The following is a 21246-nucleotide window of genomic DNA, read 5'->3' as shown; positions in this document are numbered from 1 at the left end:
GGGCACATGACCAAAGATGCTAGGGCAGGAATGAAGGATGTAAATAAAACTGCGGGTGGAAAGCAGACAGCAAGAGGATGAGTGGTAAGAGGTGAGGGCCGGGACAACGTCAGGGCCAAATCATAGCACTCTCATAGCACATTTTAAAGATTGAGGGTGTTATCCATTGACAAACAGTAAATCTCCTTGAGGAGGCTGCTGTTCCTTGAACCATGTGCTTGAAGAAGTAAAACGCATGCTTAAGGGATGGTACCCAGCGTCTTCTACCATGTGGGTCCAGCCCAAGTTTCCCCTGCCAGTTCTCGGAACATCCTCAGTACCATTCCTGGCACATCCTACGTTCCAGGGATCCCTCGTGTTTACCTGCTGGAAGCAGCTGCGAACACTGGGTTCGATATTACTGCCCCCAAAAGCTGCTACTTCGCCCAGCTGACGAGGGATCTGGATGGCATCATGAAGTAACAGGCCAAGCTGCCTCTGGTCACACATTTCTGTTGGTCCCGCCACTTCCTTAAAGAGATCTGTGAGGAGGAGAGCCAAGAGGGTAACTTCCATCTGCTTATACCGTTCTATGTAAACAATGTCTTTGGTTCTGTCATTTAAATGATGTAGATTAAAAAAAAATCAAGTGGACACGAATCACGTTAGTTATCTAGGGAGAAATTTCAGGTAAAAATGATCCACTTTGTCACAGAAATGAATACTGTTTTTGGAAAGGAATTTCCAAGTTCTGAAAATTCAAAAATCGCAAAAATTCGAAATGCTTTCCATGTGAAGTTTTTCAAGAACAGAAAGAAGGGGAGTAAATACTTACTTGATCCTAAAAGCCATTTTCAAACAATATCTGGCAAATGAATATCAGACCAAAATGTATCATTTTTGGTTTTTTGGGGTTTTTTTACGGGAAATAATGCCAAATCTAACACTGTTAACAGTGAATTTTCAGACAACTGAACCAAGCTCAGTAATACTGACACAGTGATTCTAATGAAACGTCACCTTAATTATAAGCATACATACACAGAGAAAGCAAACCTAAGTAAGATAAATTTAATTTCTATTACCATTTGTTTAGTTAGATTTGGTTAGAGTTCTACTTGTTTATTTTTCTCTTATTCTAACTTTTTAAAAAATTTGAGTATAGTTGACACACAACGTTACATTAGTTGCAGGTGTGCAATACAGCAATTCAACATCTCTATATAAGCGATGCTCACAAGTGTAGCTACCATCTGTCACCATACAATGCTGTTACAACACCATTGACTATATTCCTTATGGTGGACCTTTTACTCCTGTCATTTACTCATTCCCTAACTAGAAGCCTGTATCTCCCACTCCCCTTCACCCATTTTGTCCAAGCCCCCACCCACCTTTACTTTGTTAAAAATAAGACTATCGGGGCGCCCTTGGGTGGCTGTTGGTTAAGCGTCCGACTTCAGCTCAGGTCATGGTCTTGCAGCTCCTGAGTTTGAGCCCCACGTCGGGCTCTGTGCTGACAGCTCAGAGCCTGGAGGCTGCTTCACATTCTATGTCTCCCTCTCTCTGCCCCTCCCCTGCTCATGCTCCGTCTCTCCCTCAAACATAAATAAATGTTAAAAAAAATAAGACTGTCACAGCCAGAAAATATTTATGCAGGATTCTTATGATTTGCATTTGAAACCCATTCCTAGGAAGAGACATCCTAAGCAATAATGTTCTACACAGACAAGTACACGTTTCAGTGACATCAATCACGCCTAACTTTCTTCTTTTGAGGAAGACGGTTGTACTACTATGCTACCATGAAGGTAAAACTACACACAAAACACAAACCGTAAGATTCCTTCTCATTTTGACATACTTCTGAATTCTGATATAAGTTCACATTTTGATATTCTAGTCATAAACAAAAAGGAGTATCAGAATGTGGGGACAGGTCACAATCTAAAACTCAAGTTCCAACAAATCACAAAAGAGACGCAAAAGGTCATTCTAAGAGATCTTTGTAAATGTGGTTTTGATAAAGCAAGAAAGCCACTCAGCTATAAGCAAGGTCAGGCAGTTGCTATAACCTAATCAAGAGATATTCTCAAGAAGGCATGAAGAGAGAAGGAGGGGTCACCAGGGTGAAGACACTGACATTAGCCATTGCAAAATCAATGTGCAGATGACTACCACTTGACTCAGAATAACACCTCTGCCATGGAGTTTGGAGAGCAAATTGTCTTCCATATTAACCTAACAAAGGAAATAATAATGAGGAAGTGTTCTGATGTCACTGGGGAAATCAAAACTGGAATCAGAGTTGCTAAGGACTTCAAATTAAAAAACAAAACAAAACCCCAGAACGTTTCCAAAATCTCAATACTTACAGGAAAGATTTAAGGACTTCAACCCAAGAGATGTCTTATTTAAAAAAGTCCTAAAATGGCATACTTTATGGATTAAGATAAATATCAGAAATTGCCATTGCAGGGCTTCTACTTCTTCCCTTGCCATAATCTGAAAGTTTAATGTTGAATAATACAGAGTATCACATTTGCCAACATTTATCGGAAGTGTGTCCACTGTGTTACGAGTGTCTGAGTACAGACATGCTGAAATACCATCCTCGGCTGAAAGATTATACATTTCAGAAATATGCTTGAAGGTAGGTGCACAAATAAAAAAAAACCCCTTCCTATATTGTGTAGAATTTGGTTTTTGCTCTATAACTATAGTCACTGTGTTGTAACTCTCTCTTTTGGTCTGAGGTTAGTCTCTGATAATCAACTTGAAAAGGAAAGAGGGAGGGGAAACATTGATTTAGGAAAACAGATCATGCTGACATTTTAAGATTCGTGATCAACTTTGAGGTTGAATTTGTATGTTTCAGAGTGAGATGAGAACCATGATGTAAGTGTTACTTTTAAGGAACCCTAAATTCTTTCGGGAACACATGAAAACCCCAAATTACAGAAGAGGAAAAGTACTTTTCTCATACTGGCACAGTGATGCTTTCCTTAACATTTTCCTTTCCCACTCGTAGAAATAACCTTTTTAGCTTTGAAAATGATTATTTTTGACAATTATGATGCTGAAGACAATTTAAATCCTGGATACATAAGGTGCCACCGAACAAAAACCTTCTGCAAAGCTTTTTTTTCTGCATGGTTTACTAGGGTCTGACTCCATCTAGGTACCTCACCTCCTGATTTTACAATCAGTCTTTTGTTTCCTATAAATCCCACATTTCTTTTCAATGACATTCTTGTCAAACTGTTTTAAGAAAAACAAGCCATCTTGATCCAGAGCTGAAATTCACAGCCAAATCACCTCACAGACATTCCAGAAAATAAAACTGTTGAAAAATGTATGTTCACAGAAGATGCAAAACTCAATTAAATGTACAGGACCTGTGATCAAACATCTCCACATTCCTTCTCCCCAAAATGTACGGATATATTCTGTGAAGAAACATCTAAAGACATGCATGGCAGGATCAAGTCACCCACATTTTATGGACAAAATTAAATCAGAAAAATGTAAAAGTGTGGAGACACAGCAGCAATTGCTACAACTGTGATTTCTAGGTACTTTTCACATATTATCCCTAATTGCTTTCAAAGTGAGAAATGTTAGCTTCATCCTTCAGTTGAAGGAAGTCCATTAAATTTTAGCCTCTTGAAATGTGAAATGGGAGTAATATTGCCTCTTAGCTGGCGGTCTTCAGTGGGATCACGTAACTGGCCCAAAGTCACTTAGCCACTAAGTGGCAAAGCTGAGATTTGAAGGCAGATGTCCCTGGCTCCCCAGGCCATCCCTTTCAAAATGCCAAGATGCCCACCCTTCATGAACTGACAGGTAAAAGGATACCACTTATTTATTTGGTGAATTAAAAAAAAAACAGAACAAAATAAAAATATTTTATCACTTTTTATTTTCTCACCCTATAAAATATAATTATTTGTCAATGTCTGTAATAGTTCTAGCCCATCTCGATTTTTTTTGACATTGGAAGTACGCAAAGTTCTCCTATAAATATAGTATAAAGGTTCTAGTCCATCTTAATTTCTTTTCAAGCATTGGAAATATAGACAAGTAGAGAAAACTTGGGCTTTGGAGTCAGAAAAATCTACAATCTAATTCTAGCCCCGTAACAGCCTCTTCAGCCACTGACTGGATTTTCAACCCATCTCAGTAGTCATTTTTTTCAGCTGGAAAACAGAAGTCACAGTGCTTACATTCTGAGGTGATAGAATTGAATAAGATGTATATACAGTTGGTTCTCACTCCATCAAGGCACCTCACCTCATTTTACACAACTCCACATCACTTCTTAACTGGCACCCTTTAGCTAGCCTGGTACATGTACATAAGGGTTAAAAAGAATGGAAACTCTTATTACAAGCAAACCATATAAAGTAAGCTGCCAATTGATTGTTATTATCATTATTATTACAAAAACACTATCGTATAGGAAAGGTCTTACATACATCTGTATTTTTCTTCTAAGAGACCTTTGGAGAGAGACATCAATCCAATCTTCAGACTCTGCACTCTTATTTTTCCAGTTCGACCCCTGTAATTGTAAAAATCTCAATGTGTTAGATGCATTTAAAGCTATAAACAGTAGGCTAGTTATTTCTGAATATCTATTTTTTGAGGGTAAACTATTAAAAAATAATTGCATATTAGAGATGCAATTTTTCTATTCACTTTTAATAATCAATTTTAAGCCGATACCACAATTTCATGACATATTTTAATAGGATGTTTGACCTAGTCTGGAAGAATATGTAGCCTGAAGTTACTTTACATGTAACACATGAACTAGGAAGGAAAACGAAGGTAAAATGAAAATGATAATCATAAAGCTGAAAAAATATTTTCAGAAATACTATGAATTAGAAAATATCTGTTAATAATTACAAATGCAAGATTTAAAATAGATAGCTAAAGCGGAGCCTGGGTGGCTCAGTCAGTTAAGTGTCTGACCCTTGATTTCAGCTCAGCTCATGATCTCATGGTCATGAGATACAGTTCTGTATTAAGGTCTATGCTGGGCATGGAGCCTGCTTGAGATTCTTGCTCTCCCTCTCCCTGTGCCCCTCCCCTGTTCGCTTGTGCTCTCGCTCTCTCTCTCTCTCTCTCTCAAAGAAATAAAAAAGAAAAATTAAATAGCTAAAGCTATATATAATATGCATGTAGCTTAATAAGGCAAGAAAAGGATAATGATATATCTAAAATCAAATGTAAGAAAACTGGAATATTATACTGAGAGCTGATAACCGGTTAAATACTTAAAAACTTACTGTCTTCATAGATTTTTATCTCTGCCAACTCAGTTTTTTAAAATTACTATTGCAACTTAATAGTCGGTGATCTTACCTAGACAGGTGTGAAACCTCTGTTTGAGGAAGTATTAAATTATAATTAAATACAAAATATACTAATTACTCAACACCAGGAAATAGCTTTGTACTATGCCGATGAGGGACTATAAGTTAACTAGAAGAAAAATTTTATCTTTAAAAACACAGAGTTGTCTTCATTCTGTCATTTATCAAAGAATTTCAGAGTTGTCTATCAAATCTCCCAGTGTACTTCAGCCTGGGGATGGGGAACGGCGAATGCAGAAACTACAAAAATTTGTAACATGATCCTTGCTATGGAATAACACACAATCCAGAAAAAAAAAAAACCAACCCTCTATTGTTATCTTTATTGTTCCATATTCAGGATCTGTTTTTAGTTTAGGTTTTTAATATCAATTTTCTCAAGATATGTTTCCAATACACAAGTACAGTATACCCAAAACCTATGACTAAATGTCTATGTAACTTTATCATTACATAAAATTTAGTAATTCATCCTATCTCAAAAACAGATAAATATTTGTGTCATGTAATTTTAATTTTAGGTGCTCTTATTATCAAACTGTGTTTAAATCTTGTTCTTCTTGATATTCCTCCTATGAATACTAATTGATATCTTCTATTCTCAAATTATAAATACTCAGGTAAGTTTCTATATATATACCATAACATATAAAGTATAAAATAAATAAAAAAGGAAAACATGCTGAGAGATCAGTAAAATGTATTTTCGAAACAGTCGCTCAATAACCTAGAGTTTATAATCTATATTAAATCATACCCAACAAGCTTATCAAACCCTTAATATGCATGTGCACAACATTCTGAAGTGACTTAGGAGATAACTAACACTTAAACTGAAAATAAATATAGCATTATAAGGAGAAATCTAAGTTAATATACTCATTGCAGTTTCTTACCATTATAGAAATACTTCCAAATTAACCTTAAACTGAACCATGGTACAAACTGTGTTTCTAGTTCACATTTTTAGGTGTTTCCTAATTATCACAGAAAAATAGACTATGTCTGGCTTCTTCCCTCCAAAAATCAGGAAATTTTATTCTCTGGACAGTCAGACAACAGACGTGCAGAAGATAACAAAAGGCTGTGTGGATGGACTGGTACATGGATGTGGCTAAGGGAAAAGCAATCTCTTATGGGAAAAAAGATCCAACTGATGCGTATTAGAGGATGACCTCCGGTCTATGGCGATAACACAAGAAAATGACTACTGAAAACGTCAATCATCCATTCATCACACCATTAATAGTTATGAAGGTGTACTGTGATCCAGCATTGTTGTGTATCATGAGGACCAGCAGAAAAGTACAAGATAAAATTCCCACCTGTGATAAGGTCACATACTAGCTAGAGAGGAGACATGAAAACAACAGGAAAAGCACAAGAAAATAGGAGACTAAGCTTTATGCGTGGGAATAATCAAGTACAAGATCATTGTGGTTGACTAGTTATTAATGACTAGTGATTAGTCTGAGTAGTTATTAGTCTCAGTAGTTACAACATATGATAGAAAAGATAAGCCTCAAATCCGACCCTGAAGACATGACATAGCTGGACTGTCCCTAGGAGAAGGTTGATTACCATAGGAAAAGCCTGGGCAAGGGGACAGAGACAGGGGTGTGAGCATCGGAGACAAGACTTGTTCAGGGGTAGCAAAGACTTGCATCAAGGCTAAATGGTTGATAAAGTTGTCCAGGTTATATGGAACCAGATGATAGAGGGCTTCGATGTTAAATAAGATATCTGGATTTGAGGGAGAAGAGGGACACAAAGAAATTTATTAGTGAGTAATATGACCCAATATTTAAGTATTCGGTTCCCTGATAGTCTTCATAAGTAACTTCTGAAACTAGTTTAACTAGAAAGATATGTACCTTATAAAATTATATCCATCTTGGCATAGTAGAAAAATGAGTTACCACTGTAGCAAATGAGGTTAATATTTTCTGTGGGACAAAAATATTTAAACCAAGCATTCCGGACTGTTGCTTTAAATCATGATTTAAACATTTTTGATTTCTATTAAATTTAGAAGGAAGATTATAAAATGAAGGCTTTTTAACCTGGGAAGAAGAAGACTGAGTGAGGCTGTGAACTTATAAATGGAATAAATTTTATCTGTATAGTTTGGAAAGCCTTTTCTACATATAGTAGTTCATTTGCCCTTCATAAATATCTTATGTATGGTAAGCACAGTAGATATTTTTATCTCAGTTTTTCAGATGAGATATTGAGATGCCAAAAGTGCAGTGGTTGGCTGCCAAGCAACCAGAACCAAAAATTTGGATTCTCATCATTCACAAGGGAAGAAAAGATTTTTTTTGAAAAAAATCATAATATTAGGAGTTGGACACATGTTAAAACTTAAAAAAAAATTAAACTTAATATAACTTATAAAATACTATTTTTCTTCGATATGGTGATACGGCAGAAATAGTCAAGTTATTATCAAAAACCCCAAGTATTAGTTCCCTATCTACCACTAATATATTGCATTGGTGGTTATGGACAAATTGTCTTGTCTCACTGGTTCAGTTTCTTAATCAGTAAAATGAAGAGGGCAGAATGGAAGATCCTCAAAGTACTTCTACTTCCAGAATCCTCTGATCTCCTGGGTGTGTATCACTCATTATTTCAAGAGCCGCCTGAGTATACTTCAAGAGCTGAAAATATCAGTTCTGGCTGTATCACACTACACAAAGTAAGGCAGTTAAAAAATATATGGTTAATGAGTGAATATCAAAATAGCTGAATGAATGGAAAGGTTAGATCGTGGTGCCATTTCCAAAGTTCAGAGACTTATTAGGGTCCAAAATGTCCTAGTGCATTGGATAATGAAGATCATAGTTCCATTGGATTCTCAAAGAAAACTAATGACTTGAAAAGAGTTAATAACTCTTGTTTAGACAAACTGATAAATCACAGTTGTTAGAGAAATTTGGGCAATCAACTCTGGCCATCTGAGACTACCATCATATAATTAACTGTGCTTGTGGGGTTTTCCCCCGCCCTTAGGTTAATTCATGATATTTCTCTCCAAAATAGAAAACCAGACTGAATGCATACACCATTCGGACCCAGCACGATCTTCACTACGTTTCTTTGGCATGGAAGGAAAATAAATCCTAAAAGCGTTTTTTCCTTTAAAATGGAAAATTTCAAGAAACCATCTTTCTAAATAAGAAACAGTACTTTAGTGTAGCATTTTCCATGTGTCCACACTTGATGATGGAAAGTGGAAATGTGCCAACATTTGATTCCCTAGAATAGGAATCACAACATTTCACATTCACATTCTACCTTCTCACCTAAGTGGCACTATTCCCTTCGGGCTGTCCAGTGAAAATAGCAGATGTATGTGTTATATGTTATGAGTTATATCCTCCTAAAATTCGTGTATTGAAGCTCTATCCACCTAATACCTCAGAATGTGACTATATTTGGGAGATACAGTCTTTAGAGAGGTAATTAACTTAAAATGAGGTCATAGGGTAGGCCTCAATCCAGTATGACTGATGTTTTTATAAGATTAGAACACAAACACACACAGAAGAAAGACCATGTGAAGACGCAGAGAGAAGGCAGCCATCTATAAGCCAAGGAGAGAGGCCTCAGAAGAAACCCTGCTGACACCTTGATCTTGGAATTCTAGTCTCCAAAACTGTGAGAAAATACATTTCTTTTATTAAGCTACCTAGTTTGTGGTTCTTTGTTATGGCAGACGTAGCAAACTAATGCAGTGTGTTAGAACTGGAGGAGGGTGATTGAACATTTTCTCCAATTCTTCCTTAAATCATTACTCAAAATATGCACCTCTACCTTGCCACTATAGAACTTAATGAACTTCTTAATTAAGTACTGTATGAATTTAGCATTCTTCCCAGGCCATCAAATTAAGTTACAGGCTTTGTAGTTAAAACATTTCATTGACCAGCTCTTTGGATGAATTTACTATATAGAAAATATCTCTTTTGGGGGTTTAAAAAATTGAAGATTAGCTAAATAGTGAATTAATGCCAAGAATCATATTTTACCCTAGAAGTATAAAAAAATCACATTAACACAAAATGTATTAAAAGATACCAGACAGGGAGATAGTAAATCCCACGTTCATTATTATAACTGAGATTCATGCTATCTATCTGTTCTTTGGTGAGTTTCTTAAGAGTCTTAAAGTACACAAAGGCTATTTATTTTTTTATAAAAAAAAACTTTGTTGTTATATTTATGAATATTGAGAGAGGAAAAGTTTTCTAAACAAAAGGATAAACAAAATTTTAATCAAATCATCCCTAAAGCTATTGTTGTCACCATTTACTTCTTATACAGAATCAATCAGCTGCTAAACGTGTGGATTTATAAACTATCATCTATCTTCTTCCTCTCTAAATCAAATAAGAGGATGAGAAACACAAATTTTTATGCAGCTAATTAATAGAAAATAACTTTTAGGGTCTGAGAGAAAAACAACAGTTCTCATTTTCTTATTTCATCTTTGCATACTTTTACCCCCTACCAGAAGAATGAATAATTCCTAATGTTTCAAAAATGTCAGCCCACAGCAGGTCTTTCTAGAATTGATTATTTCACAAATGCACTGTCACATTCAAAAAAGCCAAATTAATGGCGAATGAGTTATGCTGGAAGTTGAGAGTGCTCTTTATGTAACAGTGAGTATCTAATTAAATTACAGATATTAGAGTGTCCTATAGCATAAATTACTTAAAATACCATACAAACACATCACCCCTATTGCAATAAATAAAGCTAATACCAAAAGAGAAATTAAATCCCTTTAATTGCCATTCAAATTGCTCTTAGGTTGTCATACAAAAATTGCAGAGTGGATTCTTATGAGCCAGTCAATTATTTTAACTCATAACAAATATAAATTTTTATCTTTCAAAAAAAGACACACCAAAAGACATTCTGGAAGAAGAAAATAGGACTTATTTATATTAGGTTTCCCCTAGCAAATATGATACGACAAAGTTGACACCATTTACAAACTGAAACAAAATCTTGAAATAATGGGTGGACATTCTTTTTCGTTATACTGTTGGTTAAGAGCTCAAATTTTGGAAAGTTATTCTTGTACAACAATTAACATGTATATTTCCACTAAGAGAAGTACTTTGGAAGTACCTTTTCAAAAAAGTCACTTCAAAATTTACACATTTTGCATTATCAACACATTTCATTTGACGATTATATTTTAAAGAGAAAAAAGGCCAACTTACGTGTCATATACGTTGAGCAACCAGTTTAGACACATATCCACACAGAGAGGAACATTGACCAGATCCTTATGCATTTGTTCAAGGCCATCATAAGTTGTTGTCAGACAGTTGATGACGTCTGGAACACTAAGAAGCTGATCATTCTGGTTCAGTTTGTGCTGTTTGAAAACTTCATTTGTTGTATTCAACTCTAAGAGATCCACTAATCAGATGAGAAAAAGGAATACGCACAGGCATTACATTATACAACCTAACAACATTAGAACAAAAACATTTCTAATCTTAAGTATTTAGCTTCTTCAGTTTAAGAATCTACTCTTTCAAGCTAATCTCAATTTTTAAAGAAATAAGTAACATTGATATTCTTATATTTCTAAACTCTTCTTTTATCTGCATCTCTTATTTTCATGCTTTTGTATCTAAACTTTGTTACTTTTCAATCTGATCCCATTTTTTTGCTCTTTGGAATATCAATTCTTCCTACTTTCCTTTTGTGACTTTTCTTTTCTCTTATGGCTCTTTCTACTTTTAAATATAGGAAGGCACTGGGGTGTCTGGGTGGCTCAGTAGGTTGAGTGCCCAACTTCGGCTCAGGTCACGATCTCGCACGCTGTGAGTTCGAGCCCCGCGTCGGGCTCTGTGCTGACAGCTCGGAGCCTGGAGCCTGCTTCAGATTCTGTGTCTCCCTCTCTCTCTGCCCCTCCCCCACTCATGCTCTCTCTCTCTCTCTCTCTCTCTCTCTCTCTCTCTCTCTCTCTGTCAAAAGTAAATAAACGTTAAAAATAATAATAATAATAATAAATATTGGAAGGCATAAATAAATCTAGTCCAAAGAGTAGAACATCTAAAATATGACACTGCTCTTCTAACTCCTGAGACCAACCTGCTCACCCCCTCCCAGTCATCGTTTATATCACTGCCAAACTAATCATTCTGTTTTTCAACATGCACATCATGAGATACAAAACTCACTGAAAATGGTCAGTTAAAGAAGTTGTTCTCTACTTCCTGCTGAATCAAACCTGGTCTAGGATGCCCTCCCAATCTGATCCTAACCTGGTTTGCTTCCTTTGATGCTTTGGCATATAGGCCACTGTAGCTACATGACATTTGAAGAGGTCCACAGTACAGGCCCACATCCATGGGTCTCCATGTATTTGCTCCCACTTCTACATTTCATGTGTGGAACATCTATGGTGGGACTGGCCGGTGCTAGAGCAGGGTAGAGCAGGCTAGAGCAGGGCACAGAAGAACAAGCTGGAGACCCTGCTCTCAAAGATGGCCAGTCAGAGAAGGAGAGTAAGCATACTACTAAGGAGTGAAAATACAATAGGCGAAGAATACATAGATTTCTATGAGAGCTACTACCATACGGGAGTAGAAGGAGCCTGGAAAATGCTCCCCTGGGAGGTGGGGATTTGAAATGGGCCTTAAAGGATAAGATGCAAGAGACCATGTAAAGCAAGGAAAGAATTCCAGGAAGACAGAATGTCTTGGGAAAAGACAAGAATTCAAGGAAGTCTGGGGGGGTGGGGCTCTAAAATGACAACAGCAGTGTGGATGGTAAGTGGCTTACATGTGGGTGGCTCGTGGTTATGGTGTGGCAGATACGTGGCACTTGAAGGGCTGGCACGTGTGCCCTACGGGAGATGCTCACAGGCCAGGAGGAAGAGTTTTAGACAAAAAGAAGAAAACTTATCTAATTTTTCTTTTTAATCAACTTCTAGTCATTCCATTAGCTAACCGGGAACAGGAAAACAGGAGATTATCAAATTACCATGTACCTGTACATTTATTGAGTACAGAAATGACTTCTAGATCTGAAGAAATGGGTTTGGAAAATTACAGAATCCACATGAATTTAAGGACTGCTCACTGAAATTCTGGCTTTAAAGAATGTTTTCCCTATCTCCATATTGAACTTTTTAATATTAAAAGAAATCAGCTTAGGGAAACTTTTTATTTTAACATAACCATCTATTTCCTCTTTGCCTGACACAAAACTACTACCTTAAAAAATACAATGACATATTTTGACAGTTAAATAAAATGAATGAATAGCTTCCTTCGTATTTATCTATTTTTAACCATTGGATAACTACTAATTTTGAGTTTTTAAAGATATGAAATGTGTCCACTCTAGCTGCCTAAACACTACATAGAATGATTTATTTTTTTCAGGTTATCTACAATGGAAAGGAACTGCTTTAGAACTAGACAGATTAAAATGATTTCTAAAACAACCCAACAGGGAAAACTTTATAAAAAAAGAGAGATATAAAGAACAAATATAAAACTCACAAGTCTGGATAGTAGGTCAATCCATTTGTTTCCAATGTCAAATATATTATTGGTAAAATGTCAACTAATTATAAAAATAACTTATGTAAGTTTTACATGAGTTAGTGAGAGATGGTATCAGAAAGAAGACTAAGAACCATCTAGAATCTTCAATGTCATTTTCATCCCACTTTTTGGCAGCATACACTATTTTCAATTATAAACTTCCAGAGGGCAGGAGCAAAATTCAAATTCATTCTTCATAGTATTTGACAAAGAGAAGTGCTGAATGACGGCAGCTACAGAACTATAATTTCACACAGATACAAATAAATATATTCAAACACTGCCAAAATGCTCTGAGTTTTCTCAGTTCCAACACTAATTATGCCAGCAACACAGCACTGCTATTGTATCCACACATGGCAATAAAGTGACACTAGACCAAATTCCAAAAGACCACTTCCTGGATCGTGCTGCCTTTGCATTTCTTCTAGAAAAGCCTCCTTTGTAACACACTTTGTAGCTGCGACAGTAATGTGCCACATCCCACAGACTATCATGTCTTCAATTTTTAGTGATTTACTTTGACACTTTGCCTTAGTGCCTAAGCCAGGCCATACATCTTCCTGAAATGTGTCACACTTAGGTTCCTTTAAAAAACTGACTACATTTAAATTGCACAAAATTATGATTTTCTCCTTTCCAAGGGAGACAAATGACAGCTCAGTCATGTGGCAAATAAAACAAACAGCAGAATCATTTTCTAACCAACTTTCGGACTTTTTTTTTTTAATCCCCCATATGAGGCACAGGGGATCGAATGGAAATGGATCATACTTCTCCGGTTCTGCAAAAACACACAGTTCAGCACCTGACCTTGGGCTTCCATAACTCTTCCCGTGTTCTTGGAATCTTTGACCATTCCTTCTTTCTTTTTAAGTTTATTTATTTATTCTGAGAGAGAGAGCAAGCACAAGCAGGGAAGGGGCAGGGACAGAGAGAAAGAGAGAGACAGAACACGAGAGAGAGACAGAGAATCCCAAGTGCAGAGCCTGATGCACGGTTTGAACTCATTAACATGAGATCATGACCTGAGCTGAAATCAAGACTCAGATGCTTAACTGTCGGAGTCACCCAGGCACCTGACCATTCCTTCTTAGCACCTCTCCTACCCTCTCTTCCTCAGATATCTCAGAAGGACAGGTGGCACTCAAGGACTTGTATCAGCTGCTTCACTCTGTAACCCTGATACCCTCACTTACTTTTCATTACTTCAGTTACTGCCTTCTCTCTGGATGGCTCCACACTCTGGTTTCCATCCTGATCTCCTACCTAAACTCCTGACCCACACGCCTGCTGTTCTGCTCCCAATTAGAGCTATACTATTCTCTTTCGGGGACCTCCATCTCAGTATGTTGCAAATAAAGATCTTGAGTTCCCGTTACACTGAAATCCAGTAATGGTGTCAGTACCTTCTATAGACCATGACTCTGCAAACCCTGAAATGCCCTGACACTCTCTCCCTTTCACCCTCTGCCAGTTATCAACTAGCAAATCCCCCCAGTCATCAGTTTTCCCTCCTCCTTACAAATCCCTCTTCTCCCTCTTCTCTCCTGCTACCACCACCTGCTGGTTCAGCACCCATGATCTTTTGCCTGAACTATGTACTTGTCCCTGTTCACTGGATCCTTCCTTCTGCCTTAGATGTTATCTAATCTGGGCCTATCTCCTAGGTCCCACAAAACAGAAAATGGTCTGACAGCACCCTACTCTATAAAAAACAAACGTTAAATGTAACATTTTGAAAACATGAGGGACAAACAACCAAAGGAATCAGAAAAGGTTTCATGAAAAAAAGTGACCTTCCATGTGGACCCAAACTGACTTTAAGGACATTTCCAAATACTGAATGGATAGCTCATAACCTATTCCATTTAGACTCCATTATGTTCCCTAAACTCCATCCACACCTTTGATGCTTATGCATAGAAGTCCCTTCCTCCCTACCCCTGATAAATAGCCACGTGCCTAAATCCTGTGTGGCTTCTAAGGCCTGGCTTATATGCTTGCTAGTCAAGGAAGCCTGCCTTGTTCATCATGACAAAGGGTATCTCTCCCTCTTCTGACACCACTTTCCTTTGGCTTCTCTGTTACTGCCTATTACAAAAAAAATTAACTAAGAATACAAAAGAGTATGTATAATACACATGTTTGGCCTAAAGAAGAATAGTAGAACCAATCCCCGTTAATCCGTTACACAGCTAAAGAAAGAGACTGTTACTGGGATCTTGAAAATGCCTTGGGAAATGTCCTTAATTGCCTCCCCTCGTGATCACAGGGAGAACAGCTAATCTTTGCATTTTGCTTTCAGTTTTCAAAAGTATATGTATCCCCAAATCATGCAGCATTTATTTTTTCATTATTTCGAACTATAAATAAATAGAATCAAACTGTACTATATTCTTCTCCACTTGTTTTTGTTCATTCAACTTTACAGTCCCGAGGGTCATCAGATTGCTGATGTTTGCTGCAATATCGTATCACCTTTAGGAATATGCCAAATTTAAACAAATTTTAACAGTAAGAAGTGCTGCCATAAATCCTCTTACACCAGCTTTCTGGTATACTCTTGTAACTCTTATATTTTTATTATTTTTAAAAGTTTATTTATTTGAGAGAGAGAAACAGCACGTGCGTGGGGGAGGAGCAGAGAGAGAGGGAGAGAGAGAGAACCCCAAGCGGGTTCCATGGTGTCAGCGCAGAGCCTGACTTGGGGCTCAATCCCATGAACCATGAGATCATGACCTGAGCCCAAATCAAGAGTCAGACGCCTAATCAACTGGGCCACCCAGGCACCCTTACTCCTGTAACTTCTATACTCAAATCATTCCCTCTGTATATCCTAGGAGACTGCTCTGTGCCAGAAGTTGAATGAGGCTGCAGGTAGAGAAGAAAACAGACTCATCCCTCACATGAAAACTTAGCTCATTTAGAGAGACAGGCAGTAAGTAAGTTAATAAATAGAATATCAAGAATTATGACAAGTGCCACACAAGGAAAGAACTGAATCTAAGCAACAGAATATCAGGAGTGACCTACTTTAGAATGAAATAATCATGGAAAGCCCCATTAAAGATAGGCAATAGTTAGGCTGGAAGCCAAAGGAAGAGAAGGTACCTGGCGTGGGACAAGAATAACATTGAGAGCTAAGACAAGGGGTCTCCAGGCAGGAAGAACAGAATACAGGGCTGGCCATTCCAGTCAACCACTAGAGCTGATGGCAGGAGTCTTCTGTGGTGCACAGTGAACGGAGGGGACAGAATAACAGGCCAAGGTAAAGACCATTCCATTCTGAGGGCAACAAGAATCTGCTGAAAGCGTGTATCCATGTGTAACATGCTATCTCTGAATGTAGGTTCCTCGAGTGTGGGAACCAAGTCTCTTTACCAAGTCTCTACACAATTGTGGAGGCCAACAAATGAATGAACAGTGACCGAGCAGTGACAGCACGCCCTCTACATTAGGTCCTTATGCTGGGTGGGGGTTTACACAAAATGGGAGGACCCCTGACCTGAAGCCATAGACGGCAGGGGCGGGACAATCCTCTTAACATTATCTCTTACACAAAGGCAAGCATATGGTGCTTAGGTGAGAAACAGTCCTTATAGGCAATCATAAAGTTCTGGAGAAATTGGAGGCAGGTGGGATTAGCTTGTAAACGTTTCCAAAAGAAGTAAATTTTTAACAGTGTCTGGAGGAATAAAGGGTTGCAGACCACTGCAGAGGAAGGGTCAAGGCATTTCAAGTGAACAGAAAGGACAGGAGAAGGAGGAACAGATTAATCATAAACAGGTGAGCTGACAAGTGGTGTAAAGGCCCCGGGCTGGAGAGCAGTGGGGGCAGAGGCAGTGGGGAAAGTGAGGCCAGGTGGCTCCAAACACATCAGCTCGAATATTTATAATCCAACGCAATCTGGCACTTTTCTCAGTGCACATTTCTAAATGTCATGTAGTTTAGAAGCAGGAGGTATTCCTCTTCTGCTCTTCTCAGATTGGAAGGAATGAACTGTAGGAGGGAGTTTTTTCCTGAGAATTCAAAAGAACCAACAGAGGAAAACACCAAATGTGCTGGTACGTTTATCCAGCCAGAAGTACTACTGAAAACTCGGACCACGTTCATCATGACAAAAAGCAGTCTTTGGTCAATGGAGATTTTGCCCCTGAGTCATTTGTCCTCATTTTATAGCTCATCAGGCCTGAGAAGACCTTCCAGATCCGTCAGCTGGATACTGGGCATGCAGCTGAGCCCCTTTCAAAACTGCTGTCACCATGGACTCACTGAGCTCACTGAACGTCCCTTCTGTGTGTTCCTAATTCACTTCCTATTCCCCTCTGGCTCAACATACAGATCACTGGCCAGGGTGTGTTGGCTTGGCTTTTTTTGTACTGGTGATTCTGCACCACTTGCTTCCGTCATCTGGGGCTCTGTGGATTATGGGCATCAAAATCACCTCGGGTTTTCTTTCATCCATGAATCTGGAGGTGTGTTTTTAGCCCTTGAGACTTCTCTTCCACACATCACTTAAGTTTTCCTTATTTTATTCATTTAAGTTTTTAAAGTTTATTTATTTTGAGAGAGAGAATTTGCACAGGGAGGGGCAGAGAAAGAGAGAGAGAGAGAGAGAGAGAGAGAGAGAGAGAGAGAGAGAGAGAATCCCAAATAGGCTCCATGTTGTCAGCATGGCGCTCAACTCAGGGCTCGATCTCGCAAACCGTGAGATCGTGACCTGAATCAAATTGAAAGTCAGATGCTTAACTGACTGAGGCACCCAGGTGCCCAAGTTTTCCCTACTTTAAAGCTTTGCATTGCTGTGGGGGGTTTTTTGTGTTCTTTTTTTCTGAATGATTCTATACTTCTCTTTCCTCACCTCTCCTCATGTTACCAGCTCAAAATGTAATTCTAATTTCTACTGACTTTTAAAGAGGTTTTAACTTTCATATATCATTTTGCAAAGAGTAATATTCAAAGCTTCACCGAACTGCCTAGACAGAAAACAATTATTAACAAAAAGTAGCAAACAAGAATATTTGGAATTATTCAAATTACTCTGCCTTAAAAATATAGACAAAGGTCACTTCTCATATTAACTATCTGACAAGGTCTACACGTTCTTTAATGTTTTGTTATTTTGAGACAGAGAGAGACAGAGCATGAGCGGGGGAGGGGCAGAGAGAGAGGGAGACATAGAATCCAATGCAGGCTCCAGGCTCTGAGCTGTCAGCACAGAGCCCGACGTGGGGCTTGAACTCACAAACTGCGAGATCATGACCTGAGCCGAAGTCGGACCCTTAACCAACTGAGCCACCCAGGCGCCCCTACATGTTCTTTAAATAAACTCAATCATCAAAACTACAACCACAAAGAGAATTTAGATAGATTAAATCTATACTTTATTATTACAAGTACTCATATTTCTATTTAAATTTAGGTTGTTTGGGTATGTGTGTTGGGGGTAGGAATAACCCTTTAGTAAAATGGCTATCACAGAATATTACTCTGAACAAACTCCCTGCAGGAAAAGTTCATGTTGCTAATACTAATGGTCTCAAGACATATTTAAATAGAGACTTTTATCTAATTTTCTAGGTGCCAGTTCAAATTTGGATCAAGAATGTTATTTTTTAGTATTTCTATATTACGTGATTGCATTGAATCAAACTGTTTAAAATCTTAGACTTGCAGAAGAAACACTGTTTTTTTTTTTAGTTTACTTTTTGAGAGAGACACAGAAAGAGAGAGAGAGAGAGAGAGAGAGAGAGAGAGAGAGAGAGAGAGAGAAAGCATGCGTGCACGAGTGGGGGAGGGGCAGAGAGGGAAAGAGAAAGAATCCCAAGCAGGCTTTGCACTGTCAGCGCAGAGCCTGATGCAGGGCTTGAACTCGCAAACAGTGATGTCATGACCTTAGCCTAAATCAAGAGTTGGATGTTTAACCAACTAAGCCCCCCAGGCACCCCTGGAATCCTATACTTCCAAATGAATACAAAGTACTAAGAAGGCAATGATCTACTACTTTGATTTGTTGATTTAATCCTTTTAAATTGGGTGGCAGCATAATTTTTGAAAAAGCTTTTTATGTTACTCCTGTATTTTGGCTAATTTTGTTCTCCAACTGAGAATGGCATATGTTCATTTGTTTTACTAGTGCATGCATGCTGATGGGGCAAAGAGTAGAGCATTTACAGAAACAGAGCCAATTCCTTGAGTGTGATACACTGAATATCAGATTTACTCTCCAAACACATCCCCATCTTCATTTATCTCTGTCTCAAAACAAAAAACAAAAAACCCCACAAAAAAACCCACAAAAAACAACAAATGCAATCCAAAGTTCTGAGTAATTAACTTTGGTAGAATAACTCACAACATAGAGCTTTTTGTAGTCTTCGGATTTTGATGGCTGTACGGTAGGCAGAGAAACGTACATTATTCAGGTCAGCTGAAATGGGAAAGAGAACACATTCAAAAGCATGCTTATTAGTTTACTTACATTGAATGGCAAGAATGTATTTGTTTACTTCAGATGATGGAAAAGTATTATGTCTGTTCTCATTAAAAACTCTTCTCTCAAAATCCACAGCATTTATTTAAGAGAATAATTAAATGTTCATTAGCACCATAGTGAGAGACATTCCAAAGTAGTGCTACATGGCTTTCAAGAAAGCATTATCCAATAGCAAAAGGAGGGAAATGAGGAAAACGAAACATGGCCTGTTAACTTTTGAAGGCTTAAATCCATCACACCGTAGGCTCAGGGCCCTTCCTTCTCTACTGCTGGGAGGGATTCTCCTCCAGAGGCACCTTCCTCAAGGACAATCAGTTTTCTGTCAATAAGGCTGTCCCTCTCACTACTCATAGAGCTAGTCTTATTTCTTCCATCCGGATCTATCTGCTTCTTCTACCCTTTTATAGATATGGTTAAAATTATCCTATAGTCCATATTCAAATCTTTTGAAACAAGAGGTTAACTATAGTTAATAATACTGTATTGTATATTTGAAAGTTTCTAAAAGAGGAGATCTTAAGGGTTATCACAAGAATAAAAAATGTAATGATGTGAGGTGATGGATGTTAATTAGACTTACTATAGTAACAGTTTCATAATACAAATATTGAACCAATATATTGTATACCAGTAACTAATATCATGCTATTTGTCAATTATATTTCAATTAAAAAAAAAACTTAAAGATTTGGTATCAAGCTAAAAAAAGATATTGTAGGGGCGCATGGGTGGCTCAACGTCTGACTTCAGGTCGGGTCATGATCTTGCAGTTCCTGAGTTCAAGCCCCACATTGGGCTCTGTGCTGATAGCTCAGAGTCTGGAGCCTGCTTTGGATTCTGTGTCTCCCTCTGTCTCTCTGTCCCTCCTCTGCTCATGCTCACTCTCTCTCTCTCTCAAAAATAAACATTGATTTAAAAAATTAAAAAAGAAAAGGTATTGTAATTTCTTTCTGTCTTCTAAAGACACAGTATCTGTATTAGAAACTAGCAGAACTGGAAGAAAACTCAGAAATCATCAAAGTTTGTACCCTCACTTTACAAAGGAAAGAAACCCATGGCTTTTCTCTCTTTTGTTCAACCTTTGTAGCTGCTCTCACTCATCCAAATGAAAGCTCATGAGAGAAACCTAAAGAAATGAAACTAAAGAAATCAAAAAGGGGGCTCCCTCCATGTTGAAATGGGTTGGTGTGAGAGCCTTAGGGCCTCGTTTTCCCTCTCCAGCACTGCTTCACCTACCCAAAAAGAAAACTCTTTCAAAGAAAGCAGGCTAGAGAATCAGTTCAACATCATATTCTACTAGAAATCTACAAGACCAGGATTCTCATCTCATGTGTTTCCTTACATTTTTTAATTTACTTTTTTGATGTTTTATTTAGTTTTCAGAGAGAGAGACACAGAGCATGAGGTGGGGAGGGACAGAGAGAGAGGGAGACACAGAATCTGAAGCGGGCTCCAGGCTCTGAGCTGTCAGTATAGAGCCCGACATGTGCTCAAATCCACAAACTTTGAGATCATGACCTGAGCTGAAGTTGGATGTTCAACATACTGAGCCACCCAGGCACCCCTTCTTACATTTAAAAAAAATTTTTTTAACGTTTTTATTTATTATTGAGAGACAGAGCATGAGCATGGGAGGGGCAGAGAGAGGAGGAGACACAGAATCCAAAGCAGGATCCAGGCTCTGAGCTGTCAGCACAGAGTCCGATGTAGGGCTTAAACCCACGAACCTTGAGATCATGACCTGAGCTGTAGTTGGCTGCTCAACAGAATGAGCCACCCAGGCGCCCCTTCTTACATT

At 38.1% G+C, this 21246-nt stretch overlaps 1 protein-coding gene across 3 annotated transcripts in view; it reads right to left on the bottom strand.

Annotated features, from left to right (window-relative positions):
* The window catches only part of UTRN (utrophin), a 514156-nt gene that overhangs the window by 50540 nt on the left and 442370 nt on the right, over window positions 1–21246 (bottom strand). For all 3 annotated transcript variants that reach the window (XM_042987266.1, XM_042987264.1, XM_042987265.1), the window contains 4 exons: window positions 19308–19382; window positions 10604–10805; window positions 4458–4543; window positions 364–521 (listed from right to left, as the gene is read on the bottom strand). In XM_042987266.1, the coding sequence (XP_042843200.1) occupies window positions 364–521; window positions 4458–4543; window positions 10604–10805; window positions 19308–19382 (521 nt within the window). The remainder of the gene's footprint in view (window positions 1–363; window positions 522–4457; window positions 4544–10603; window positions 10806–19307; window positions 19383–21246) is intronic.

This window comes from Panthera tigris, chromosome B2 (assembly GCF_018350195.1).
Source record: "Panthera tigris isolate Pti1 chromosome B2, P.tigris_Pti1_mat1.1, whole genome shotgun sequence".
Taxonomy (NCBI): Eukaryota; Metazoa; Chordata; class Mammalia; order Carnivora; family Felidae; genus Panthera; species Panthera tigris.
This window is presented reverse-complemented; position numbering and strand designations above follow the sequence as displayed.